General features: G+C 43.2%; 1 protein-coding gene across 1 annotated transcript in view; it reads right to left on the bottom strand.

Moving 5' to 3' along the window:
• Positions 1–20,756, bottom strand: part of AGBL1 (AGBL carboxypeptidase 1) — a 266,761-nt gene extending 246,005 nt beyond the window's left edge. Inside the window, exons 1-2 of the mRNA XM_041469320.1 lie at positions 20,668–20,756; positions 833–896 (exon numbers count right to left, since the gene is read on the bottom strand). Of these exons, the coding sequence (XP_041325254.1) occupies positions 833–896; positions 20,668–20,721 (118 nt within the window). The 5' untranslated portion in view covers positions 20,722–20,756. The remainder of the gene's footprint in view (positions 1–832; positions 897–20,667) is intronic.
• Between the last annotated feature and the right edge of the window lie 2,366 nt (positions 20,757–23,122).

Genomic DNA, 23,122 nt, shown 5'->3' with positions numbered 1-23,122 from the left:
ACCCTGGGAGCCTTACTGTGTTAACAAACATTGATCCAGGCTCTGTGGGTGGGGGATGCTGCTCCTTCAGTTCCTAGAGGAGAGCAGGACCCCCTGTTCCCCATGGAGGCCATCCTTGCACCTAGCTGAGGAACAGGCCTCCAGGGCTCCAAAAGAGAGACCTAGATGGACAGGTGATGTCTCTGGTGGGGCTTCCAGGAATGGGGGATCCAGGAGGATCCAGCACTCACCGATGCAGCCCCCACAGCCTGGCAGCTTAGCTGGGTTGGGAATTGTTTAGTAGATTATATTTTTGTGGTGGAGCAGAAAGGAAAAGGAACTTGTCTATTTTTTTTAGTTCTCTTGCTGATACACTTATTTTTTCGTGCAGCTTTGAGCACATAAAGTGACATCCATTCCCTGCAGTCCCAAGGCAGAAGTGCCTTTTGGGGAGAGGCTGAACTCTCTGCATTAGAGGGCCCCTGGACTCTGAAAAGTCAGGTTCCTTTCCTTTCCCTGTCTCACAGCCCTCTCTCCAATGGCACTGGCGAACATTTCCAGTGGTTGACTGCCAGGGATTATGAAATACTTTGCAACCCATGGGCATCTTCAAAACTAAAAAGAAAAAAATTAAACTTTTTCTGAGTCTTTTTTTCTTTTCTTTAACACATTGAATAAGCTCAGTTTTCCAAACACAGGAATAAGGACTGCTGATCTATAGATAGAATTTACATTTTTTTCACCTTGCAAACACCTGGTCAAGTTTGAATGCAAGTATGAATTCCCAGACTTACTTTAGGACCCCCTTTCTGCCCTAGCCCACAGCCATTGCCCCAGATCTTTGCTTCCTTACCCAAAGACAGCAAGTCAGTGAGGACACTGAGAATGTTCAGGATGACATCCTTGTCACAGGAGCTCTGGAATGGAAACACATCAGATTTACAGATCAGTTCAGAACAGGACACTGTGCTGCACAGGGCTGCAGTGCATCATGCAGTGCAGGGGCACTGAGATCCTTGTTTGGATACTGAGCACTTCTGTGCCATCTGGACAGTGAATATGTGGAAACATATTGATGACACATTTTAAAAGCCTCTAACATATCATACTACACGGTATTTAATACACAGTAGAATTTCTGTAGAACTGACATCTAAATTCTAAACTAAAGCTCTCTTTTGTGGTTTGATCTGGCTACCCCAAAGTTGAGGAAATTCTGCATCACATAGAAATTCTAAATGTGAGGTGGTTTTCCATAACAGCATCTCTTATTACTGGAGCTGAAGAACAATATATTTAAATTATATTAATCCCATCAACATGAAAATTCTCCTGTCTTTGCAGCCACAACCATGTGGAAGCCTTGAATTTGAGAAGAAAAATTCCTAAGCTTATTTTTAAAGCAATATAATTTAATTTTAGGACCAAGTTACCACCACACTTTTACATGACACTTTCTGCTTTAGAGTCACTTTAAATTTTGCATTAGAGGAAATAAGATATAATGCACTTGAGGAGAAGGCAACACATGATATCTACCATCCATCTGTGTGATACACTAGACCCCTTCTTTAATCCTGTTCCAAACAGATTTCACTGCTGTGATTCAAGAATTAATCTCTGGTCTGTATTGCAATTAGAGGGATTTGGGTTAAGACCTGGATGACTTTATTTCTGAACAGATACAACACCATACAAATTTCTAATATAATACAAAACTTGCATTTGAATAGCCTTGGTCCCAAAGGACCTTAGGATCACACAAACTACAATGGAATCACTTTATTTTCAACTAAATTATGACAATAAGACATCTCACAAGTATATGGCTCCTATATTTCTGAATGTTGAACTGCTTTAGAAATTTAACCTACCTTGTAACTTAAACTAACCTGGTATCCATTCTAGAAATATGTGATCATTTTACCAGGCCAAATTGATTCAACTATTCTCTGATATATTTATCATTATGCAACTGTATATTTAAGACAAGGATTAGAGAAGTAACACCTATCAAAAAGTAACTCTAGAAAGAATATTAGGGAAACTAACTCAGATCTGTAATAATGACTATTAATGCAAATGGACCCCTTTTTCCCAATGGATCCCTGAAAAAGTCACAAGGTGCTGAGGATTGTGCAGCTAATTAGGGAGCTGCAGTCCATACCTCCTCCTCTGTTATAGCTGGGGAGGGTATGCATTGGGTGAGACCTGGCATGAAGCAGGACATTGATCAGTCTGCAGTCAGAGCAGGTGACTGCCAGCCTGGAGAAACAGATTTCCACCCCTGTCACAGAAATCCTGTAGGATGCTTGGCAGCTCCCTGCAACCAAATCTTCTTCTGCATTGGCAAACTGTACGTGCCATTTTCTGCATGGAGTAAGTACATTAATGCCAATGTTCCCTAGCTTCTGTGTCCTAAACCTAGTGTGTGTTCTTAGGGGTTTTTTTGGTTTTTTGGTTTTTTTGTTTGTTTGTTTGGGGTGGGGTTTTTTTGGTTGTTTTGTTTTGTTTTGTTTTGTTTTTTGGGGGTTTTTTTTGGTCATAATTATTAACAAAAACTCCAAATCTCTGAAAAACAAGGTTTCCCATCATACTGGTTTTGGTCAATTAGCAGTGCTACCAACCATTCCCTGCTCAGTATATATTCCAACTCAGCCGCAGGAACAAGAGGTGTCAGCAGGGGAACAAGAGAAAAGAACAAGATGTGGTCAGGGAAGGGGAAGGAAGGAAACAAGAAGAGTCAGATGAGGATGAGATCGGAGAATCACTTCTGAAATGGGGACCCAGTGGAGAGGGTCTGTGAGCACTGATGGCTTTCTCAAGGCTCAACTTGCTTTTGCTCTTAGCTAAAATCCACAGGCAAAGTGCCTGTCTCATCCCACATCAGAGCTCATACCCGCAGAGAGAGCCTGCTGTTTCTCTTCGTTATTAACTCAACAAGCAGAGATCTCAGCACTGAACATAAAAGTTCAGCCCTTTTATGATCCATGTTGAAATTGAAAGGCTCGGTGTGATAGGATTGCTGCTCCTTTCAGAGCCAAGACAAACAGAATACATGGCTTTAATGAAATCCAGTAACTCTGCTTTCACCAAGTATTGCCACCCTCACCTTAGAGGAGCCCACATTTGTGCCTCTTGGCTCAAGGGACCACACAGCAAGGAAAATCTGCAGCAGGGTCAGAGAAGTTCTGAGCAGAATTACTCTTGGGTAAAATATATCATTTTAGTCCTTTGTTAATCTTCCTAATTCATGTCTTTGTTCATTTGAGCTGGCTCAAGTCTCCCAGACTAAACAAAGAACATTCAGAGCTCTCTTCCCAAGAGTTTCTTGGCATTTTTTAGCATAGGGACTTAATAGTCAGGGGCAGGTTGTCAGGAGTGATGAGTATGCATCAAATTCACTGAGTCCAGGAAGACTTACTGTTCTCAACACCTTTTTAAATATCAGGATGGCCTAAATCAGACTGTCCTCTGGTTTTGTCTTGCTGCCTCTCAGTATCCCTTTCCTCTGTAGGTGGATGGATTACACATTAAGGTTTCAGTAATGAAGTCTTCATTGATTTATGCTCCTATTACACTGGGTTGTTTATTTTAACTGATTGGATTGTGGGTTCCTAAGCCATTAACACAAATAGTGATGACATAAGATATCCTCTGACTTTCCATGCACTTTATCCAGGGACTAAGGCAAACAAAGAACTTGAGGGAATGTGAAAGATCAACCTTTAAAATGCAAAAATTAAAGCTGGGTGATATTGCCAAATATTTTACCTGAGTGTTTACTCTTGGTGTTTTAACAGTAAAATTCTATGTTGGTGCCTCATTGCTCCCTTTCCTGCTGCAGACTACTGAAGGAGTTGGATGAATTATGTGTTGGCTGAAACAATGGATAGAACCCCAGTCCCATTACAAATTCTAACATGCTTCCCACTAACTTTAGTGGCACCACTGAATAACAGAGACTTCTGCAGAAGAGCACAGCTCCCATTTATAATAGCAAGACAACACAGAAAAAAAACACCCTAAAGTTGTTATTGTCTTGCTAGATGACAATTTGCCTCTTGAAAAGAAACAGCTCAGATTTTGACTAATTAGCTTCAGGTTTTCAAAGTCATCAAAGATATTTGGACATTGAAATCCATTAAAATTGATTGTTTAAATTAATACACATAACAAACTCCTTGTGGATGAATTGCCAACATATTCATTCATAAAAAATATTAGTAAATCTTTTTGAACAGTAAGTACAAATGAGAAAATCACAACTTGTGCCTGATCTAAAAAAGATGAATAGAGTAATTTCTTTAATGCAAATTTCTTACCCTGCTCTGGTAAAAATAAACACATTAGTTATTTTTATTGAAAGAGATGTTTGATGGTTTAAGAACAAACCATAACCAAAGAAACGAGAAAAGTAAAATTCCTCTTGCTAAGTATTTTCCATTCCTGCCAGCACTTACTAATGTTAGATACAGCATCTATATGTGCACAGACTAATGAAGATGCATTTGTTGTATATGGACGGAATAAGAGCAAAGTTCCCAGAAGCTTTAGTTAGATTACAAAATCACTGACCTCCTGCAGAATTTCACTAAAAGGATTTAAAGTTAGAGCCAAATTGTTGCCTATTAACAACAGCCTGTACTTGTTTTTCACAACTTGTGGCTTGACAAAGGCTAAAGTAGCAAAAACATCACTTTAAATATCAAGCATGGCTGTACTTTTTGGTCAGAGCCCCTCATCTTTCTTAGCCTTACTCCAGCAAAGCATCCTGTCTTCCTCACCCAACCAAGAGTATCACAAGGCTGAGCTCAGATGCATTTAATCAGCTCCTGGCTGAGAGCTCTTCTCTGAGATTTTTCTGAGAATTAATCCCTGAAACACTGGGGTTAGCTTGGCAGAAGCTCCTCAGAGATAAACAGCAGAAGGATGGAGAAAGCCAGGAATAAAAAAATACCCCAGCACATCGTCATTGATAGGTTACAGGCAGCAAGTGATTAATTGGTGACATTGGGCTTGGAGGACAACAGCTCGATCCCAACATTTCTGACTGGCAGCTCAGGTTATTTCACTGACCCACAGTCGAGCAGGGAACAGCTCCTGTCTCCTTGTTCTGCTCCTGGGAACTTGCCAAGACCAGCTGTTATTTACTCAAGACAAGATTATAAAATTGCCACTAAGCCAAAGTACCAGGTAACCTCAGGGACGTCTCTGGGGATGTTTTCCACAAGACTCAGAAACCCAACAGAGGTGGGATTTTTCTTGTACCACCTGCAGGATAGCAGCCATTAGTGCCATTCCCCTTCCAGCAATGCCTTCAAACAAAAACTTCCCATAATCTCAGTCTTTTGGGCTTTTTGTCTTTTTCCCAAAGGCAGGTATTTCCCTGAGTAAGACACACAACCGAGAGGGTTTCTTGGGAGTCTAAGCATTAATGCTGAAAAAAGAAATCAAACAGCATTAATTTGTGCGGTGCGAGATTTACTAATAAATATTTTATTTGGGGGAAGAAATACAAAGCAGTTATTCCAATCACAAAAATAATGAATGCAAAATGAAAGAAGTCACTCTTGCAAGACAATGCATAACATGGTTCCTACCAATACGTCTTTTAAATTAACTGTTGAATTGTCTCACAAAGCTGTGTGACTGCCAAGGAAAAATCTCCCAAACAAACAACAAAACAAAGTGGTCTAATTTTAAAGAAAAGGTACTGATTCACTGGGCTAAAAAACTTCCAGACCTGTTTGTTTCGGTCTTTTTTAGTGAGACTAAGGAATATGATATCCAGTTCCATGGTTTGTTTGTTTATTTGTTTGTTTGTTTGTTTTAAAATAGCCTGTTTCTAAATACGGAAGCAGGGTTTGACCTGTCCAAAATATATCCTCCTCTCTTCTCTTTCCCTTAATAAATTTGCTCACACAAATAGCAGTCAGCAGCCCAACTGCCTGTGTAATGAGACTTACATATGCAAGTCAGATTTCTCACTCTCTGCGCTTGAAGCTTATTGAAGAGAAATTCTGGTGCAAAATTAATACTGGCTAAAATCAAGAGCGGGTTAGAGGCTGAGCAGCATTAGCCCTTACTGTCTCCTGAGACCTCTAGAAAATATTGGGTTGTAATTACTCTCTTAATGCTTAAATCCGAGTCCTCTGCCAGCTAGGTAGAGGTCCCTAGCAGCCCAAACTGCTGGGCACAGACACTCACCACTGGCATTATGGATTTGCCAGCTGGATATCTCCTTCCCACAGCTGACTATCCAGCCTTACAAGAACTGTGAAGCCAGGTTTGGTGCCTTATGTTCTGTGCTTTGTCAGAGTAAATTGCTTTTTCTAATTTAAGAGGAGCTAAAAATTCACACTTAACTAAGAGAGCAAAATACCCTGGAGAGTTTCTTGTCTGAATGCTCCCATCCTCAGCCTCAATATTCAGCCAGCAAAGCATGATTTCTTCTTGTTGGAAGGTCCACAGTATTTGTTACCTGGAGGTTTAAAAATCATTATTTCTGAGGAGGGGAAAAAGGTGTTCAGAGACCTCTGAAATATCAGTAGGCAACCAGAGAGTAAGAGGGGATTCCAATTAAAGTGATTATAGCCTGAATTTTGGCATAAGTGGAACACCTTCTTAACAATACCACCATTATGTAGCTTTAGAAGGTTCCCAAGAAATTATGGTCAAGTTGCCCCTGCTCCCAAAATAACCATCCAAACATCCTCAGCATCACCACAGGAGTCATCATCCTCTGTGGTAAACAGTAGGTGCCTTTCTCTGTCCAAATCTGCATCTCCTCTTCTGAGGAGTCAGATAGGCCTGAGCAAGCCAGGAAACTCAGAGGAGACATGGAAGAAGAAGGGGCTATTTAAAGCCTCGGAGACGAGGACCTTGTTGCTCTGGGAGTGTCCTAAGTGACCTCTTTAATCCTGGGAGAAAGGCGACCGCAGCTGTGGGAGATCACGTAGCCCTCAAACTGTACCCGGGGCAGCCAAGGGGCCCCCAGGGACAGGACACGTGGCCAGGCAACCTCTTGCTCCTGTTCCCAAGCCTTAGAGACAAGTCCCTCTCGCTGGCCCTGGCCACCCTTGTGAGGCATGGCAAGCAGCCCACTGAGCCAAGCGCCAGACATTTCTTTTCCTACTGATGCTTCACACCACACCAAGCCCAAAGCAGAAATTATGGGGGTTAGATCAGAAAATATAGCAAAGATTCATTAAAAATGTTCCTCCCTCTGGCCTGCTGCAATCGGTGAGTGGCTTTTTTCATGGCTTGCAATGACCTGAAGGTCTGTCTTTTTCTCACCTTTGTTTGCACTTGGGTGTGATAACCTGCAGCATCTTTTTCAGTAACACATCAGTTCATGGCTGGGTGCTATGATTCCAACCCTTCACAGTGAGTGGCAGCTCATCCAGGTGAGCAGGAGTATTGCCTCAAAGCAAACTTCTAACGTGCAAATGAACAGGGCTTTGCTCCTATTCACTGAGCTCCAGGACTTCTTCTCAAAGGATACAGGCTACACTCTGCAGGACTGAACTGCTTCAAGGCAGGGATAGGAAAATTCCAAGCTTACATCCTAATGTCTTCAAAACACTGAAGGTGTTGAGATGAAACAGCTTGGCTTAAGCTGATCTCTAGCCAAAATAACTTGGTGAATAACATGGTGAAAATCGTCTGTGCCAAGGAATCTTAAAAAATTTAATGCAATAAATTGCACTAACATAACACCTTGCATCAGAGGATCACAGACTTCTATGTAAATATTAGCTAACACCTGCCCAATAGCATCCCTCATCAAGATCAGATTGTTTCTTATTTTCCTGGAGGGAAATATCACCCTGTGGTGAGAAATTTACTTAGTCAATACCTAAGAAGATAGCTGGCAGAGCCAGGAGAGCTATTACAACAAAATGAAGCAGAAACACTGTGTGCACAGAAGTACTGTGGCCCTCCATCACACACTTACTTCCATCTATTGGTGAGGAGTTCAAAATTTCCCTTCCCTGAGATCAGCCTTCTCCTCCCAACTTGCCAGAAGCAAGTGCCGCAGAAAAATCTATGCCCTGCAAGGAATACTGGTGCCAGACTGGGAGAAGAAAGAGCTGCTCCCCACCAGTGGGTCCCAGAGCTGTTTGAAAAGAGGTTCATCCTCGTGCCAAGGGATGAGGAGGATACTACATTTAATAAATCCATACAGGAATTAGGAAGAACATAGACCATGGCCTGATCTTTTTCCAAAGGATGTTTTACCTGCTGTGTCCAAAAGACTCAGAGGTGTTTCCCCTAACTTCAGAGCAAGGTTGTTCATCTCAGTGCCAGGTTATTAATGTGTCACTTCAATAAAATATATTCACACCCAGATATCTGCAGGAATTATGCCCTGAAAGAGTGCAATATCTTGGATACTGTTGTCAAAGTAAACTGCTTTTTTCCTCTCTTTCTTTTTCCACACCAAAGTTCTCTCAGTATTCTCAAAGAAAAGCTTGTCCTTGTGCAGAAGTTCCTCCTGATACTAAGTTCCTTTGTGTCACTTGTTCCTCTCACTAATGCTCCTCTAATAGAGCAATTACTTTATTATGCAGAAACGGTGGTAAAACATTATTATATAACCCTCAACTGCTTCTGTCAAATTGAAACTGTTAAAAGAATGAGGAAACTTTGAGATAAATCAAAACACGTGACACTTCGCAAAAGGCTTTTAGACTTTCTTTTGAATATTTCTAATGTTCTTTCTGTAATTTCTACTGCAGATAAATTCTCTCAGGTTTTATCTCTTATTTCACAATAAGTTACCTATGACACCTAAAGATTTTGACTGTATTTAATGTTATATTATTCTCCTTTTTGCTCTTTTTAATCTATTTTTATTTTAATGCCAAGATTATCCTAGCATATGCCTTTCACACTCTCTTATTAAGTTTCTGTAAGGCATTAACCATTCATGTAGAATGAATTCTATATGCATGCCAGCACCTACTGTTTATTGCTGTTTCTTGGATTTATTCCTATATTTTATATTACTTTTTTGCTGTTACTGAACTAATTTAAAATATTAATGTTTCATTCAAATGCCACTCTGTTACAGATATTCAACATAACTGCCACCCAAACTTTATAGGGAGGGCTCTGTTTTCTCCATTTAGTTGTAGTTTTATTTTCCCCACCAACAATGAAAAAGCAGCATGAAACATGTTTCTGTCTTTCTATTTTGTGAGATTTGATGGGTGTCAGTCCAGAGAACACTTTGTCTTTCAAAGATGAAGCACATTTGGGAGTTGACAAACTTTTTTACAAGCAGTGGCATTTCTCGAAGTACAAATGAGTCTGGAGAATCTTGGTAAATTTCCAGCTGTACTCGTTTTTTAATGAAACCACAGATTTTCGAATGCTATAGCAAATGTGAGTATGTGCACGTGGAAATAAATAGCCATAATGAAGGTGCTGCTCTCCTTGCCTTCTCTGGGATGTTCCTGCTTGAACCACACATGATAAAGCCCAAGAATCCCTGGGTCTCATTTCAGTCTGCCCTAATACTTGCCTGTGTTCAGTCCAGGCTTCTTTCTGTATTCCTGGGCCCACAATCCCTCTTTTTTTACATTATTCTGACACCGACTTGCACAGGCTGAAGATGAGGATCACTATAAGGTACACTCTGGTTTAGAAAAACACCAGTCCTTTCTGTTGCCAAGACAAGTGTCCTTATGTGTCAATCTACCCCACTTCCAAAAGTACCTTCTGGAACAGCCATGCAAATGCTTTTAATCAATCACATTTAATAACAATGATTGAGGTATGGGCAGTGGAGACAAGCCACTAATAACTATTGTTAGTCACAGCTTATTTTCTTCAGAGATGGAACCTGAAAGTGAAAATGATGAACCTATTTTTGCCATCCAGTCTAAGTGAAAAATCAAACAACAAACGAAACTCGGCATCCATAATGAATAGCAAACTGTGCTTTGAAATTCTAATGATTTAAAGCAATATTACCAGTAATATAAAGCAGAACTTCAGTTTAACTGCATTGCTGAGACCCATCCGTCTAGATTTAAACAGCAATCTCTCAACAGCAAAGCCCTCAGTTCTCTGAAAAGGTTGCCAAGTTTTTAAGAGGCATGATAGGGGTATGTCTTTTTCCATCCAGAAGGTAACAAAGATTTTTATCTCCTTTATCTTCAGTCTACGCCCCATGCGAGACACCCAACAGCAGCAAGCCAATGCCACCATGCCAAAAACTGGCATGTTTGGGGCTTTATCCCACCCTTGTTACTTCATCCAGTAGCTCAGAAGCACCTGCAAACTAAGTGAAGTTAAAAGGTATTTTGGCTTGACTTGGTCAGTTAAGCTAAAAGGCATTTTATTAGCTCCATGAATGAGCCCATGTCTGTGTTTCTTCTCCAGGAAAGGGACAGGAGTTATATTTAAAAATACCCAGCTCTACACATTCTGCTAGGATCCCCTGTGGAGTTCACCCAACCAAATCCCTTGGGCTGTCTCTTCTGAGACTCTCTGACATGGGAATGGGCTCAACATGCCATGGCACAGTGGGCTGATCTCTCAGAGAAAGGTGAATATTCTTCAGTGAATACCCAGCAGGAGATTTGATCTATGTCAGAATCTACCTCTGATTTTTGCATCCATTGCCAGGAGGGAGAGAACACCAAAAAGTTGTTGTTGTGTCCTGTTTTGTTTAAGCATGTTCCCAAGGAGCCCTGTTGGTGTAATAGTGCTCACAGGCTCTGTAGGACATGGCAGGGGACTCTCAGCTAGGGAGATTTCCAATTGTTTGATCACCCAGCCATACAGACCTTTTAGAAAAACCCTCCAGAGTTTTCAGTCAGTGAGGTACAGCTGCTGCTGCGAGAGCTTTTGAACCAAGCTGTTAATAATCATGGTTTTCATCTCAAAGAGGAGTTGTTTCAATGCATCTCTGCATCCAGCTGTCCCCTTGAAGTCCCTGTGCATCGTGGGGAGATCAAATGACCTCAGCCATATGGGAAGAGAAACTGTCAAAGAAAACAGAGCCAGGCACACATTCTCTTTCTCCTTTGTCACCTCCAGCTCTCTCCCCCACTTGCAGAACTTCAACATGGAGCCAGAGGCTGTTCAAATTGCAGAAGATTGTCCCAAAGAGAAGGTCAGTAATGCTGCTTTCCCCTAGCCTCTCCAGAAACTCTTTCCATATGGATGGTTCTGGTTTATTCCTGGAAGAACTGAGGGTTGAAAGAGGCAGTTCAGTTTGTTCCTCTGACTTCATCAGATCAGCATTTTAATCATAGGGAAAGGTCAGGTGGTCCATTCTCCCTCCTCCCCTCCTTTGAAGTGAGACAGGTGGGCATTCACCATGCCAAGTAAACGGTTTATGGGAGGACATCTCTCTCCCTGTCAGTCTTCTGCATGCCAGGTTAATACTGAATGAAATGGAGGGCCAGCTTTATCTTCACTGTCAATCTGCTGCTTTGGCCTTTCATCAGGAATCCCGTAAAAACCACAGAAGATGGCAGAGGACAACAGGCACTGCACTGATTTCACCCAGGCTGCATGAGTGTCATCTGCTCAGGCTGTGACTTGTTCCACCCTTTGATTTGGGAAACAATGTGAGATAAGATTCCCTTTGCCCTAAATTGACAGATGAACCTTATCTCCATCTACTGTCCAAATGAAGAAAGCAGAAGGCTTTGAATGAGTTTGATGGGGTTTGTAACAGTTCTGAAATAAAGCCCAGCACTCCTGCTTGATCCATCAATACAGCATCATTCCCTCCTTTGAAAGGAAAAGAATAGGTACCAGAGAGTGCACTGAGCTGATGGGCCACAGGGAGAAGAGTCTGTCTCAGTTTGCTACAGGGATCAAATTCCCATTAGACCCAGTGGGAAAGCCTTTGCCTGTAAGTTACACCAAAAATTAATGTGCATAGAAGGCTCCTCAGAAGCTGATTGCAGTAAAACACAATGCTGTGGTGTTTCCATGTCAGAAAAAAAGCCCCATATGTTTTGGTTTCAAAGCATCCCTTGTTGAAAGGCAGGGATGAAAAAAGCCACGATTTCTTTGGTAGAGTAGTGATTTCTCCCGCAGGAATTCTGTGTCAGAATTACTCAATTTTCTAATAAGAATCATCATGAAAGCTTTGCAGTTCTCATTAATTCCAGCTCAACCTACACTACCTTTTGAAAATAAGGCTGTGTTCTTCCACTAGAAGAGACCATGAGAAGAAAAACCCATCTTTGTTCTCTAAACCCCCAAAGGAAAAGCTTTGCCTGTGTAATTTCTTATCAAGCAAATGTTATTCTATTAATCAATAGCTGGTCTAAAACACTAATTCTCTTTTTTTTGTACCTTAGTAGTGCCTGCAGGCAGAAGAATCTCTACTATGTTATCTTTGTCCTCTCTAGAAGAGAACTATGAAATCAATGATGAATTCTTGATTTCTGAGACCTTGATTTCTGTATGATGTGTTTGGTCCCCACTCAGTAAAACAAAATCAGAACAAAAGGAAATACTAAGTCATGGATATGAATGGGCTCTGTCTCCATCTGCTTCTGGAGGAGAATGACCAATTTTCCTTTATTTTAAGAGATGATCTTCATCGCATTAGACTTTCCTTCCCAAAACTCTACTAAGGTAAATTGTTTTGCCTGTATCAAAAGCAAATAGTTTATCCAGTTCTTGGAGATTTGAATCTCCACCCAAAGAATCCACCTAGATTATATTTAGGTCAGTTCCTCATAAAATGAAGCAATCAGGGGAATAAACGCAGATTTTGAATAATAGAAAATGTCCACAAATATTTGATTGATTTGGATTCATGTTCTTGCTTCTTAGCCATCTTAAATTAAGCTATATTTTCTGAAATAAACTGTCTCTTCTGAAGCAGCAGCACAGTAATGCTCTCTGTGGCACACAAAGCGTGCAGGGCTGCAGGCACCAGTGTCAGCTGGGCTGGACAGTGCATTTGTTCAGAAACTCCCCCACTCCTTACCCCCAGCTCACCTCCTGCAGCAAACCTGGTTTTGTCCAGGGCAGAAGGGAAGCTGGCTGCTGAGCTACTGCTCCTGGTCTCCTTGGAGAAGGCTGTTACTCCCTCTCACAGAACGTCTCACCAGCTGCCAGGAGCATTCTGACCTCCCAGTTCCCTGGGGACCGAAATCAGCCTGTTTGCCCGGGAATCACAGCTCCCCATCCTTCCCTGCCGAGATTCCCGGCGCGCAGAGCGGCTCTGCCGGTGGATCAGCGCCTCTGTCCTCAGGCCCTCTGGGTCCTGTGGGCAAACAGGTGCAAATAGACTGTCTGTGAGACAAGTGCTTATTAAAAGAACAGGGGAAGGCAGGAGGGAATTATTTTCTGTCCTGGTCTGGTGAGAACAGCATAGTCAGGAGAGCGGAGTGAGGCAGAGCCCAGTGGCACGTGTGAGCACTTTGGGTGTGCGTGGATTTGGGATCTGAGAGCCTGAGGGTCCCAGGTGTGCACACACCAATCCAACAGACGGGAAAGGGACACCTCTGCCCAGCATCGCAGCCAGTTCATGAGCAGCTGCTAGAGCACACAGTCTTGTTCTGCATTCCCACTGACTGCTCCTGGAGCCCTGAGGAAGGAGGGGCTTTCCCTGGCGCTTCCAGAGGCTTAAATCCCCCCAGATTTCACTGCAAGAGTAATGATGCCACAAGTTGTGTTATCTATCCCGGAACAAACAGGAGTGATCACCCAGAGGCAGCGTGTCCATGATAACAACAACTCCAGGAGCAATTTCCAACCCTGCTATCCCAGACCAAGCAACACAAAAATCCCTCCCCATCTCTTAAGCTCCCAGTATGTGTATGAAATTATTTTCTCTCTGTTAACACACATCAGTGAGATCTCTGCTGGTGCCAGTAGACACTGCTGGAGCCAACCATTATCAGCCCATATGTTTTTCAATACAAGCAACTTTTTGTGTCTGCTTTGCTGAACATAATATAATAAACTTTAATTCAAAATGCCCATGAACACATTTTCTACTAGAAACGTTTTTTTCCTATTATAGATAAAGCCAAGAGGACTGGACCAATGCATCGAACAGAAAAATGTGTCTAAGCCATCACAACAAATGCAGCATAATATACTGAAAATAAGATTATGCTACACAAAGGAACACTAGCAAGACCTATTCAGGCAAACACCTCTCTGTATGAAAACATTTCTTCTTCTATTTCAAAGAGGGAAATTATTGAAACCTGAGAAAAAGAGAGGGTGGAAATTTTCCATTGTCATAAAAATATTGATGTAACATATAAATACATCTGTAGGCATACAAAACAGCCAGGGAGGCTAGATAACTACCAATAATTATCCTCAACTTAGAGATAGATAAACAGATGTTTTTTAAATATATTTGCATAGTGTACATGAAAGATAAATAGTTTAAAAAAATCCATATACCTCCTTCCATAATGTGGTTTATTCTATTAATTTGTTTCTGTCTATAATGCGGTACCAAAATACACAATATTGAGTTGCATGACATAGCATAATGCACCATTATATTACATCCAAATAGTCTAAGTTAAACAGCTTGGCCATAAGCATAAAGTCAGCCCCTCAATGGCTAAAAAGCACCAGTTTTAAAGCCTTCCTGATATTTCATTTTGTCCCTTGGAGTAACTGCATTTTTTAATTTCCACATGACAACTTGTTTTATTTCACAAAATCTCTGCTTCAGGATGAGCAGTGCCTGTTGCTTGGAAAATCAACCCATGCAGCATTTTGTCCTCATCATTTAGCATGTGGTTCTGTGCATTATTTATTGTGCAGGATCCAAGCCCTGTATGAAAAGAAATTATTAATTTGCTTCTCTCTCTTTTTTTTTTTTTTTTTAACTGTGTTTTTACCAGAACATCAGTTTGTTGGGGTTCTCTCTTTTTTTTTTTTTTTTTAACTGTGTTGTTACCAGAACTTCAGTTTGTTGGGGTTTTTTTTTCTCCCCAGTGTTCATCACTTAGTTTCTCAAACACTGATGTGAGGCATGGTGGGATTATTTGCCATGTTACACATTATTAACTCAGAAGCAGAGGTTTATAAACCATTTTTCCCAGCTGGCACCCAACTGATCCAGCAACATGGCCATCTTGTCACATTTTTATTGCTGCAGGAAGGGGAAAGGTCTCTCAAAAACACAGTCTCAAAGCACAAACCATCCTAGACAAGGATGAGGGACAGCAGAAGATGAACAGAACTGTATTTTCCTGTTCTGACACAGAAAGTTCTGCTGAGCTCAGACTGTGACACGCTCTTGTGCTCAGCTCAGTCACCACTGCTGCTGCTCCACTCGGTCTCTGGGTACATTTTGCACCCCGAGGTCCTCAATTCTCATTAATTCAGCCACAGAAAATTCTGGATAGCCCATCTGGAGGCATTTGCAGTGTGCCCATCTGGAGCTGGCAGTGTGCTCAGAGAAAAAACTGTGGCCAGCCCAGGGACAGAGAACAATTCTGGTCCCAGCTCAGTGAGTGGAAGGATTTCAGCAGAGTCCAAGACCTGTCACAGCTTCCACTGAAGGCTTTTAGTGCTCTGTGCTGGCTCACAGGAGCAAAAAACCTCAATGTTTCTTCTGTGGCCTGGCAGGAATTTGGGATTAATGTATGGATGTCAGCCTCCTTTCTTCTTTGTTGCTTAGCAGTGCTCCATGGTGGTGAGCCAAGGGTTGTAGGGAAAAGCTCTAAGTTACCTTCACGTCCTCCTTGGATAGGGAGGAGTTGACAGTGGAGGTGGGAAGGAAAAGCAGCAACTCTGAAAGTTGAGGTCAGAACCTGCATTATCTCTATAGGATTGTTTATGGAGGATTATGCCTTTTCTTCCATGGTTAAATCCAAAACCAGGCTCATGCAGCCCAAGTGGCATTGGCAGTAGAGACATGAAAAGATTGCACCCACTATTTCTCCTTGAACCCTACAAGCCAAGTGTTTCCCTGTCCTAACAGCACTTCTGCTGTTCCAAAGCTAAAACAGTTTTTATAAGGAATAGCAGAAATAAGTCCACTGCTGCTCACTTTAAGTACAACAATCACAGTAAAACTCAGTTAATGAACCACATAAAAACAGCCATCTGGTTTTGAGTTGATTTTTGTTCCCTCTAAGGCTATTCCTCTAAACCCAGCCTGCCAGGCTGCCTCCAAAAAACACCAATCCAAACTTTGAGCTCCTCCATCCCCAAATGAGTGGCCATTCTGCTACCTGAGCAGTTCCTGGAATTTTTTGCATCTATTTCTCTCAAACCCAGGAATCTCAGCAGTTCTGCTGACAGAGTAAGTGCAAGGATGCAGAGCAGACAAAAGCATTTTGCAAAATGCATTTCTATTCACTGTCAGTGGAGCAGCACAGATACCTTCCCACTTGTCCTTAGGATAACAATAGCTCTGCCTTGTCAGCCAGCCAGCACGACAGCTCGGAAGGGGCAGCACAAAGAGCTGAGAGCTCCAAGTTAGCAAACAGCAGATCCTGTGTCTGTTCTGCTGGACACTGTGGCCACTCACAGATAAATCCCTCTGCAAAAACAACATCCACCACTGATACATAAGATTTGCATCTTTTCCCTGTCAAACCGTAGCATTTGGGAACCTGTGACGTCCAACACAGCAAGACAGAGCTTGAGCCAAAGATCTGCCAACGGCCCCAGGGGCTGCCAGCTTTGCAGAATATGTGAACGGGGACTGTGGCTTTGGAAAACATGTGAAAACCACACTGAGAGCCAACAGGAAATCTGGGACTCCTCAGGCAACACGATGTATCCTGCCATGGAATAAGATGTTCTCGGGGCTAACCAAGGCATGGGCAGTGAGGAGGAGAGCAGGGAGAAGGAAAGGGAAAAATAAAAATGTTTCTTATTTGTCTAAATGATCAGAGGGTGAGGTGAGATGAAGGCCAGGGCAACGAGGAGGAGGAACTAAAATACTCTACAGTCTCAAGGGATTCACTAGTCTGGGTCACAAGGCAAGATGCTGGTTCCAGTTTTCTATTGCTCTTCTTAGCAAGCACCAGCTGTTTTTAACTAACACCCAGATACCTCCTCCTAGCATTAAAATAACCAAGAGATCTAATCCCAAATCTCTTGGGATTTTGCATTGAGGAGGCTGCCTGTAAGATGGGATGTCAGACTTTTTTTCCTGGTCAAAAGCCATGCATGCAGAGGGTGTTTACTTCTGCCACGCTGTGGCCAGGGGCCAGGGTGAGAGTGGCAAGCAGCCCAGCCTTGATTGAGGAACTGCATTGTCTGTGTGTGAAAGACAGAGTGGGGCTGGTTCAGGGCTGAGGAGCTCGATGTCATGCAGTGAGAGGTGAGAACAGAAACAGGTAACACTATCCAGGCCAGAGGGACAGGAGGTGATAACTGTAGGATGACACTGGAGAGGGAGAGTCAAGAAGAGGGAGCAAGGAGGAAGGTACCAGGGTTAGAAAGAAAATGAGAAATGACAGTAAAATCCTCAGAGCTTGGCTCTGCCATGCTGACACAAAACCTGTGAGACAGGGAGAGGGTTTTCTTAAATCTGAATTTCACATTTTTAAAGCCGCACATTGTAAGCAGTGAAGCACTTTTTACCTAGAGATCTGAAATGTCACGTCTTCCCTGCAGTGACATTTTGGTGACAAAATGCAGCTGCACTTTGAAAGGAGTTTTCGCTATTCACCTTGTCACTTTGCAGAACATCCATAGCACGTTGCACTTCCAGGGGTTTGAGCTGTCTTTGGAGGATCACGCTCCTTCATAGCACTGGGAATAGTTTTGAAGAACTAAAAAATATGGGTTTTTCCGTGACTGCTCAGTTACAAAGTGCACTGTGTTCTGGATTTGTTCTGCTTGATACTGCCCTTACCAAAGCCAGGCTGTGAGTCTGGGAGTGAAAGTGTCTATGCCAGGAAGAGATGGGGGAAACCCCTCCCTCAGCAGAAGGTGACAGACCCTGTTTCAGGGCTGGACATTCCTCCAGCTGGGAATAAAAATGTATGCCAGTGCTTGGAAGGGAGGTAGAAGTTTAGTCCTGTGTGAGTGACTGATGGAGAAAGGATGATTTTATTCTGAGTTGATAAAGACTGGTTGAATGTTCCCTCATTCTTCACCTGAAAGCTTTCTGCATTCAAAGCAATATTATGTGCTAACAGAAATGGATAATGCTCAGTAATACCCTGCAGAATAGCCTGTTGTAAGCAGCAGATATGTTCCTCATGCCCAATAAAAGAATATGAACCAGCACTGACAGTCCAGCAGGTCACAAAAACAAAGCAACCATGTTTTGGACAGCTGTTGCAGAAAATAACAAAGTGTGGAGAGATGTTATCAGCAAAGGCAAACATCAACCAAAGTTATTATTTCCCAGGCCAATACTTTCCAACTGTTTCAAGTAAAGGTCTTTTTTATCACCTGATTTTTTAGCAGAGATAGGTAATGGTATTACAAAGTTATGCTGGTAATTTTTCTCCTGGAGGCAGAGGAAAGAGGTGAATCAGAGCAAGTAATTGTCATCAACCCCTTACTTTCTGCCCTTTGGCACTCAAGCCTCCACATCAAATTGAACATATAACAAGAAAGATTTTTGATGTTCTTCAAGTAAATGTAGAATTTTTGGGAATAAGGGTCTTGTACCAAGGTGGGATTTTGTGGCACTGGGGCTGAATGCTGTGCTGCCTTGTGGTTTTACCAAGACCATGCCTGCAGTGCTCCTAACCATTTCTAGTTGAGACCTCCATGTAGCTTTGTCAATGAACTGCATTTGTGATTTTAAACTATAGGTTCCAATTTAGGTCTGGGTCTTGCCCAATTCTGTTCCCAGATTATGCAAAGAGCACCAGGACTGTTATGTTAGAGAGCATAAGAAAATCAGATGTGCACTCAGCTCTCAATTGTCCAAAGAAAGAGGGAGAGGACTATAGCCTGGATACAGCACAAACATGATCTACTACAAAATATGAATAAAATAAGCTGTAACAACATAGGGCAAACAAGTTACACTACCAAAACATAAAAGGACAGCAGGATAATTTCCTTCAGCATGCCAGTTTACCTGCAGAACTCACTGACACGAGGGGCAAACCAGTACAGAGGGCAAACCAGTGTTTGAAATGAGAAGTAGAAGTTGTTGACAGTTACATAAGCTTGGATAAATACGTCAAGGTTGCAGCCCCCACAACTATAGTTTCAAAGCCAATTGCTATCATCAGGTTTTATAACCTCCTCTGCATGATTGTGGCTGGCCACAGAGACCTCCTGAGACACAGGGCTGGACACGTGAATCCTTGGGCTGACCCAGGTGGGTCAGTCTTTTTTGCACACCCTCTCCCTCATTTTCTGAGTCTGCAATGTTGAGGTTTTGATGGCACATGTAGCAGTCAGAGGATGCTGCTGCTGCCTCAGACACAAAGCTCCTGTCCCCACAGGGCTCTGGGCCATGTCAGCACAGCTGCACACGAGGGCTCAGGGCACCTGAGGAGTGCACACAAGTGGCATTTCACCGTGGCTGTCTAAAAGCTGCTTTATATGCAAGTAGCTTGTCTAGGCAAAGCAGTTCCCACCCATCCCTCATGACAAAACGAGGCTTATAAAAGCACAGGTTCCCTCCCAAAACACGCTGCCTATTTCACAGGGTAGCTCATGCCGCAACCTGGGCATCTTCTCCTGCCAGGAGGAACACATCCTTGCAGTGGGAAAAGAGAGCCAGAGATGCCTCTCCTTCATGCCATCACCAAGCTTGTCCATCAAGTATGATCCTGGCCTGGGACACTTTCCTCTGGTCTGTGGGACCTGTCATGGAGCACACCCAACACCAGCACCTCACCACTCTCAAGAGTTTTTGTCACTTCCCTGGAGTGCTTGAGGGTCCTGGGCAGACAATTTGACAGGGAGGAACTTGCTCCTCACAGGCAGATCTGTTCACTGGTGCCCCTCAGCCCTCGGACACGCTGAGCTCAGACTGACAGTGCTGTCAGGTCCCATTCATTTCACAGCAGCCCATGCCTCACACCTCCCCGCTGCCCTGCTGAACACAGCGAGAGCTCGGCAGCAGCCTCTGCCCTCAGCTGGGCCCTGAGATTGATGCATAGCAGTAATTGCCAGCACTCATCACTGAGCAGTGAAACTTCAGTTCATAAAGGCTTTTCAGGGTGGGAGGTGCAGGTCAGGGCTCCTGCACGCTGATGCTTTTAGAGCCAAGCCAGCCAGGAGCTCGTACCAGCAGCCTCAGCCCGACAGGTCACTGATGGGGAATTAAAGAGGAAAACAAGCCCAAGCGCCTCTCTTGTTAGTTCAAGCTGTTCTTACCTGGAGGGTGGAGAGAAGGACTTGCAAGCCACTGGCTTCTTGTTCTGCCATGCTGCTCCCCACTCACACTCCCTCCTTGTAGCAGCAGACACAAAGCAGCTCGAAAGCCAAGCTGCCAACTTGCCTTGCTGCTGCCCCTGCGTCGTTTAAGAAACGAAGAACTAAACACAGATCCCCAGACACACGCACACTGCTACCACCAATAATCACAGCAATGCAACTCTAGACCTCAGCAGGAGAGATAAATGTACCCCCTCCCTCCCAGCTCTCCCACTGTGACGAGAAGATTAATTCCTATATAAAGAATCCCGGGGATTAAGCAAAGTGCCCAGGAAAGGTCTGGGTGCTTGATGTGTGGTAGGGGGAGTGTGGGGAGGGTGGCAATAGCAACAAGAAAGCAGAAGAGCTACAAACCTCAAAGAAAGCCAGGGAGAAGGGAGGGAGCAGCGCTGGCTGCCTGACAGGCATTCCCAGCTGACCTGCTGATCCGTTCCAGACCCTGCGTGGACTCGTCTCCGTTTGACTCCGTTCCAGTGAAACCGGAGACTCGGAGAAGGCAAAGCGAGCGGGAGAGATGCCCTCGGTCTTAACGAGCGCTGACAACGAACGGAAGATACACCCGGCATGAGGGACAGGTGGAGCAAGGCTCGGCAGGGCTTTTGGCTTCCAACCCCGATGATTGTCCCAAGCGGCAGCTGCTGTGGCCACAGGCAGTGCCCTACGGGGCAGGGAGTGACCGCAGAGGGGCAGGGAGTGACCGCAGAGGGGAATCTTTCCACAGGGTGGAAAGACACCTCTTCGAGGTGTGGTTTTGGGGAGAGTTTGCTCCAAGGGCCCCCACGGTGATCCACACGTACCTATATCTGCCTCGAAGCACAGCAGCTCGGAGCCTGGTTCCCTGCCTGGTGCACAAGACACGCTGTAGTACAGTTGTAGTTGTAGCTTGAATTCCTAGGAGGGCACGGAGTCCACTTTTAGCTTCAGCCCAGTGATATCAAAGGGCTTGGTAAACAAGAAGGAGCAGATAAAGAAGTTGAGTAGAGGGTTAGACGAGGATTTTCCAGCAAAATATTTTCAGTGTGAAAAGGTCACTTAGTCCCACAACAGGTATTTTTTTCTGCTTTCTCAACACCAGAATGGCATTTTTGGTCCTGAGAGACATCACTCCAGGATGGTTAGAAGGCTGTCAGTTGAGATAATTGCTGGATATGAAGAAGACAAAGATTAACTCTTGTGTTTCCAATTTGGAGACACTAATTTCAGTATTTTACCTCTAGAATAACTTCATTCTGGTGTGGTTCTTTTTAGTTCATCCCTTTTGAAAGAATAACTAAGGATTTTTGGAGCAGTAACATGAACCTGGGTCTCTGGACACAAGGCAGATGCTTACAGAACTCAGTGCCACACAAAGACATGCCAGACACTCAATATGCACACACTTTCATTTGCTGATGTCAGTATAAAAAAAACCCTAATCTTCTAAGAAGCAGTCAAATGAAGAATAAAACGCTCCAGACTTGGCCAAGGACTATTTTCACATGATGAACCTTCATTGATAAGTGCTTTATGCAAATGGTAAGACTAATCCTCCCCAGCTCATCCCAGCAATGTGTGAACAAATGGCACAAGCATGACATTCCTCAGTTTCTGTGTGTGCCAGCAGGGTCCCAGGATGTCACTACCAGGTTATAAAATGAAACAGATTAAAATGCCTTTGTCATAACTATGGAGACACATCAGTCCCTTCAGAGAGAGTGTTGGGAAGACCACTCATTGATGGACAAGATACTCTACAGACAGCTAGGCAGAATAAGTCAAGAAATTTCCTTTCCTATGAAAATTCAGGTTTAAAGATTTTAATTTTCTTAAAAGCATGTTTTATTTCAATTTAAAAAATAAATCTCTCGCACATCATGAAATACCATATTTTAGATATAGAGCTGGTGTTCAGCCATGAGAACACTGACTTTTTTGGCCATTTTGGGTAAGTTTCTGGCAGCTCCCCACAGAAGTCACTCCTGTATCCTCCCACTACCAAAGCTTTGCCACACACAGTACAGCTTTGGGGGCTTCTTTCCCATCTGCAGGATTCAATAAAACCTGACAAGAGGCCACAATCAGTGGGGGGAGAGGCAATGCAGGCAGTGTCCCCAAATGTGCTGGGTAGGAGGAAGGTGGGTACTGGGTCTGTGAGCAGTGCCAACACATATCTCTTCTGCAAATTATTACAGTGACAGAAAACTACTTCAGAGCTAATTAGAAGCTGTTTAAAGAAGCTCTTCCACATTGTCTTCACATTCTCTTTCTTGTGACAATTGTACCTGTCAGCAGAGCTGTGTGGAACTATTAATTCCTGCTGTGTGGATTTTCAGAAGGCAGCAAGAGCTGATGGAAGTAAGCAGGCAGTGGCTGCAGGCAGCCTCGATGCCCTGATCCCCTACCTAAAACCCAACTTTGGCCTTTTTTATGGGATTCTATAACAGATTCTCTAACTCACCAGTGGTCTGGTTCTTCCTCTCTGTGTGAGCTTCAGAAATAATTGCAAAAATTTCACTGCAAATACACCAACCCAAGAGGAAAGGGACACCAACCTTGTGGTTGGGAGAAAATCTCTTAAGTTCCTTAAAATTTTGGGGTATTTAGCTTGGTTGTACTGAGAGAGTAAAAGAAAATATTGTACACAGAAACCTCTGGAGCTCGCATTTGATTTGAAAAAAGAGACAACTGAGAAGAGTGATTAAAGAAGAAGATTCTCATTAAAGACCCCAACAGTGACAGTGATGTTTTCATTGATGTGTAGTGTACAGAAAAACCCCTTTGAAACCAAATTTGAAGCTGTAAATCATAGATACTTCCAATTATTCACCAT

The sequence above is a fragment of the Pyrgilauda ruficollis genome, unplaced genomic scaffold (assembly GCF_017590135.1).
Source record: "Pyrgilauda ruficollis isolate IOZ18807 unplaced genomic scaffold, ASM1759013v1 scaffold23, whole genome shotgun sequence".
Classification (NCBI taxonomy): domain Eukaryota; kingdom Metazoa; phylum Chordata; class Aves; order Passeriformes; family Passeridae; genus Pyrgilauda; species Pyrgilauda ruficollis.
The sequence above is the reverse complement of the archived record's forward strand: the minus strand, read 5'-3'. Positions and strand labels throughout refer to the sequence as shown.